Genomic DNA, 5,250 nt, shown 5'->3' on the forward strand with positions numbered 1-5,250 from the left:
GCCTGTGAGCATTCCTTTATGGCACTGAGCTCTGCCGCAGCAGTGGAGCCAGCCCCACGTGCAAAGACATTCCCATTGTATGATTTGAGACGAGCCTCTGGTGGCCGCTGTGGACATTACAAGGGGAGCTGGTGGGATGAAGGGCGCCCAGGCTGGGCAATGCCCCCTCCCACAAAACCCCTAGGCAGGAGAACATCAGGGAGATCCTCCATGTCCTGCCCCAGAGGGGATTTGTGAGGGGATGCTCTGCTTCCTCCTTGCAGGCTCCAGGCAGTCACCACTGCCACCTTCCATCTGTGCCCTTCATGTCTCCTTTGCAGGGCAACAAAGGAGAAACGGGACCAGCAGGGCCCCCAGGAGAAATGGGCTTAGCCGGCCTTCCCGGGCCCGTCGGACCCCGAGGGCAGCCAGGGCCCCCCGGCCCCCCGGGACCACCGGGGCCGGGCTGGGAGGCTGGATTTGTGAGTGCTCGCTGCAGGGATGGATGGGATGGGATGGGATGGGATGGGATGGGATGGGATGGGATGGGATGGGATGGGATGGAGCCGGAGACAGACACAGCTCAGCCCCTTCTCCCTGCATTTAGGGTGACATGGAGGGCTCGGGGCTGTCATTCACCCCTGGACCGCCTGGGCCTGAAGGACCACAGGTAGGGCCGTTCCTGCCCTTTCCCTCCTCTCCATCCTGGGCTCCCTGGGGAATTCCCGGCCATCATGTCCCCTGCCATCACCCAGTGCTCATGGTCCCCTTGTTGCTTGCAGGGTGTGCCAGGACTGCCAGGGCTGAAGGTGAGGAACCCTTACAACATGCTCCTGGCTCCATCCATGCAGGCAGCCTGTAGGGATGCCTCTGACACCTCTTTCCTTGCAGGGAGAGGTCGGCAGCCCCGGACAGCCTGGCTTGCCGGGACCGAAGGTAGGAGCACTGGGAGATTGGGATGGCTTTGTGCCAGCACCTGGGTGTGCAGGGCAGTGGGCAGGACCCCTGTGCTCTGCGACCTGGGGCTGCATCCTGCCCTTTCCTGCTCCCACTGCAGGGAGATGCTGGCATGCCTGGTGTGGATGGCCGCCCTGGCCTGGAGGGCTTCCCTGGACCACAGGTAGGAGCTTCAGCCCCCCAGCTCCAGAAGAGCCCCCCAGCTCCAGGCAGGGCACCTTTGATTGCAGCAGCTCCATCCCCAGCAGCCCAAATTCCCCCTCCCTGCTGTGGGACCCGGCTCACCTCATGTCAGGGGTGCCCACGCCCCCTAGGCTCCTGTCCCCCCCACCTTGTCACCGCACCGGCCACCACCTCCACCCAAAATCATTGCAGCTTGGCTCATTGCCTGGAGCTGGAGGCAGAGGTGGGGCTGCCTGAAGGATGTTTTGAGCCAGAGGTGGGAGGAGGGGGTCTGCACTGGTGAGCCAGAGTCCCTCTCCATTTGGCGCTCACTCCCTCCTGCTCCTCTTTCCAGGGACCCAAAGGTGACAAAGGCAGTACTGGTGAGAAGGTAGGTGCCACCAGGCTGGGGACGGGGACCAGCCGCTGGCGGCCCTGGGCTGATGGCTTGTGTTTTCCAGGGAGAGCGAGGCCAAGATGGAGTGGGGCTGCCTGGCCCCCCTGGCCCACCTGGTCCCCCTGGACAGGTGATCAGTGTCTCCGGTGAAGATGTAAGTGGTGGCACCTGGCTTCAGCACAGGGCAGGGGAAGGGGTGTTCCAGCAGCCATCGTGAGGGAGGCCTCACCAGCAGCTCTGACCCTCAGAGCCAAGATCAGGGGGAAAACCTCATTTTGTCTCTTTTTGCAGCAGTCTTTGGTGGCTTTTCCTGGTCCAGAGGTAGGTGCCCTCCTGCCACCTGTGCCCACCCCTCAGCAGGGCCAGGAGGGCAGCCTGTTTTTGGAAAGATGGGGTTTGCTCTTAGGAGCATCTCTGCTTCTCTCTGCAGGGCAGACCAGGCCGCGCTGGCTTCCCGGTGAGTCGGTGACACATCTGGGGACCACGGGATGGCTCTGGTGACAGCTGTGGTCGCCAGTCCTGCTGTGCTTTGCTGCAGAGCGGTGGTGATGGAGGGGGAGTTTGGAGCCTGCCTTTGTTGAGCTGGGAATGACATGGGCTCTGTGTCCTTTCTGCAGGGCCCGGTGGGACCGAAAGGAGACCAGGGGTCACCTGGTCCCCAGGGTGCCCCAGGGTTGAAGGTAATTGCTCCAGGCCACCTGCACCCCATTCCTGGTCCCCCATTCTACCTGGCCGTCAGGTGACACCAGCTCTGTCATGGGAGGGAGCCTGGTCCCTGCGTGTCCCCTCCCACCTCCTCTTCTCTTGCAGGGGGAGAAGGGGGAGCCCGGCGTCATCATCAGCCCTGACGGGACCGTGGTCACTGCCAAGGTGAAAGGAGAAAAGGTGGGTTCCTGGCAGGAATGGGGGGGCACATCCCCCTGGGACAGTGCCAGGTGGTCCCAGTGGTGATGCCCTGTCCCTCTCCATTATTTGCAGGGGGAGCCAGGGCTGCAGGGCCCAATGGGACCATCGGTAAGTCACCATCACCGTCGCCCTCCTTGTGTCCCATGGGGAGGGATGGAGGTGATCCTAGGCAGAGGGGATGCCTCCATACTGAGCATCCCTCACCCTCACCTTCTTTCCTTTCCAGGGTCCCCCAGGACGAGCAGGGATGAAGGGAGAGATTGGCTTTCCGGGCAGACCCGTAAGACCTGCTCCCGGTTTGTTTGTGTCCATCGCCTCCACCGCGCCCCCGTCTGCGTTTGCACGTCCTGCACCCCCTGAGCCCCACACCCTGCCGTGTCCCTGGGGGATGGGGCGGGGCTGGGGTGTCGGAGGTGACTCTGGAGCCCCAGATGTGACGCCAGGGGCTGGCGGGGGAACGGGGACAAAGCTCATTGCGCTGCTCATCCACAGGGACGTCCTGGCATGAACGGGCTGAAGGGCGAGAAGGGTGACCCCGCAGACGTGCTGGGCTTGCGGGTGAGCACTGCTGTGACCCCCCAGCTGCTGGCCCTGCAGGGCGGGGCACACACCCCGAGGGTCTCCCCAAGGACCCCAATCCCTTAGGCAAAGGGCATGTCTCCTTCTCTCAGGGGCTGGTTGTCCCCCTCCATGGTGGGGACTGTCCACTTTGCAGGACTCTGACAAATCTTCTCGACCCCCACAGGGTCCCCCAGGCCCCCCAGGACCCCCTGGGCCCCCTGGGCCACCTGGCAGCATAGTCTACAGCAATGGCAATGTGAGTATCACCACGGTCACCGTGATGGACATGCTGGTGACTGGGCCCCCGGTGTCCCCTGCCTGCCTGGAGGAAACAGAGAATGCTCTGGTGACATCCTGGCTGGAGCTGGCATGTGGGACTGTCACCAGCATTAGGGGGGGTCCCCAAGGATGCTGCTGTCTCTGCAGCCACTTCCTTTGCATCTCCACAGACCTTCAGTGACTCCAGCCACCCGGCGTTCCCTGGTAAGTGGGTGTCCCTCTCCCCACCCCCTCTGGGCATTTTGGGGAACCTTGGCAAAGCAGGGCTGGGGAGGAACCCCCTCCCATCCCTTATAGCTGCAGCTCTGAGATGGCATCTCTGCTGCTCCCCACAGGTTTCCACCAGTTCTCAGGACAAAAGGGAGAGAAAGGTGACACCGGGCCCCCAGGACCGCCAGGTAGGTAACTGGTCCCTGCTGGCAGAGGCAGGCAGGGGGTGGCTCATACCCATCCTGGCTCCTCTCCCCTCCTCTCCCTCTCTCCACAGGCCAGTTCCCCTATGACGTGAGTCACTTTGGTACCAGCCTGCGGGTAAGCCCTTTGCACACTGGCAGCTGGAACCCAGCATCACTTGGGGTGCCCAGTGCTTCCCAGCTGCTCACCCTAAGACTGTGCCATCCCACAGGGTGACAAGGGGGATGCAGGTCCCAAGGGTCAGAAGGGCGAGCCAGGCAGCACCCCACTCTACAGTCCTGGAGTCTCTGGACTTCCAGGGCCTCCAGGGCCCCAGGGATACCCCGGGCTGCCGGTGAGTACCTCACAGGGTGGAGAGTGAAGGGGGGCACAGTGGGAGGTGGCATCCCTGGGGGCTTTGCTCCAACAGATTTTCTCTCACGCTGTCTAGGGTCCCAAGGGGGACAGTATTGTTGGGCCACCGGGGCCTCCAGGACCTCAGGGTCCCCCTGGTATCGGATACGAGGGGCGGCAGGGCCCCCCTGGCCCTCCTGGTCCACCCGGGCCACCCTCCTTCCCAGGTCCCCACAGACAAGGTGAGTACCTGCTCTGCTGCATTCCACCCTGCACCCCCACATCCCTCCCTGCCCCCCCCAGCATTCCTGATTGTATCCCATGCATCCCTCCTTGCAGCTCTGCATTCCTCCCCACGCTGCACCTCTCTCCATCTCATCTTCCTTCCCCCACAGCTGTCAGCATCCCTGGACCCCCGGGACCCCCAGGACCCCCTGGACCACCAGGCACTGGCGGGATATCCTTGGGGGTGAGTCAGGGCTCTGGGCAGGGGTTGCCCGTGGTGCAGGCGGCCGATCCCTGAGCCCTGCCCCCTGTGGGCTGTGCCCACAGCTCCAGGCCATGCCCACGTACCAGGCGATGCTGAGTGCCGCGCACGAGCTGCCCGAGGGCGGCCTCGTCTTCCTGACGGACCGGCAGGGGCTCTACGTCCGCCTCCGCGGGGGCTTCCGCAGGGTGCTGGTGAGTGGGGGGGCAGAGGGGCACCCCTGCCAGGGCTGCGCTGCCCGGCTTGAGGGGAGCGCGGACAGCACCACCCCGGGGGCTCGGTGGTGACTCCTGGTGATGCTTGGGGTCCCCCCACCCGTGCGCGAGGAAGAGGAGAGGGGGGCAGCTGGGATCTGATGTGCCATGCCCTTGCAGCTGGAGGAGCACAACCTGATCCCCAGTTCGGCTCTGGTGAGTCCTCTATTTCCCATGCACATCCTCATTCCTATCCTCCTTCCCAATCCCATCCCTATCCTCCATCCTCATCTATCATCCCATCCACAACCAGCTCTATCCATCATCAATCAACTTCATCCCCTTCTCCATTCATCCCCAACCATATCAATCCCCATTCCCAACCATCTCCATTCCCAGTGCCATATCCATCCAACCCCAACCATCTCCATGCCCATCTTCATCCAACCACAACCATCTCCATCCATCCCCAACATTCTCCATCTCCATCCCCATCCCCACCTGGGGCACCACATCCCCCCTCACACTGTGTCCCCCTCCCCAGGACAACGAGGTGTACGACAAGCCGCCCACCCTCCACT

General features: G+C 63.3%; 1 protein-coding gene across 1 annotated transcript in view; it reads left to right on the top strand.

Annotated features, from left to right (window-relative positions):
• COL18A1 (collagen type XVIII alpha 1 chain) overlaps positions 1 to 5,250 on the top strand; it is a 19,507-nt gene that overhangs the window by 12,026 nt on the left and 2,231 nt on the right. The window contains 24 exon segments of the mRNA XM_031064980.1: positions 321 to 461; positions 587 to 649; positions 762 to 788; positions 871 to 915; positions 1,037 to 1,099; positions 1,454 to 1,489; positions 1,560 to 1,649; positions 1,787 to 1,816; positions 1,926 to 1,952; positions 2,113 to 2,175; positions 2,306 to 2,380; positions 2,474 to 2,509; positions 2,628 to 2,681; positions 2,894 to 2,959; positions 3,147 to 3,218; positions 3,412 to 3,445; positions 3,577 to 3,639; positions 3,729 to 3,772; positions 3,867 to 3,989; positions 4,086 to 4,230; positions 4,384 to 4,457; positions 4,541 to 4,669; positions 4,850 to 4,885; positions 5,214 to 5,246. Coding sequence (XP_030920840.1) covers positions 321 to 461; positions 587 to 649; positions 762 to 788; positions 871 to 915; positions 1,037 to 1,099; positions 1,454 to 1,489; positions 1,560 to 1,649; positions 1,787 to 1,816; positions 1,926 to 1,952; positions 2,113 to 2,175; positions 2,306 to 2,380; positions 2,474 to 2,509; positions 2,628 to 2,681; positions 2,894 to 2,959; positions 3,147 to 3,218; positions 3,412 to 3,445; positions 3,577 to 3,639; positions 3,729 to 3,772; positions 3,867 to 3,989; positions 4,086 to 4,230; positions 4,384 to 4,457; positions 4,541 to 4,669; positions 4,850 to 4,885; positions 5,214 to 5,246 — 1,569 coding nt within the window.

This window comes from Geospiza fortis, unplaced genomic scaffold, assembly GCF_000277835.1.
Source record: "Geospiza fortis unplaced genomic scaffold, GeoFor_1.0 scaffold474, whole genome shotgun sequence".
Taxonomy (NCBI): Eukaryota; Metazoa; Chordata; class Aves; order Passeriformes; family Thraupidae; genus Geospiza; species Geospiza fortis.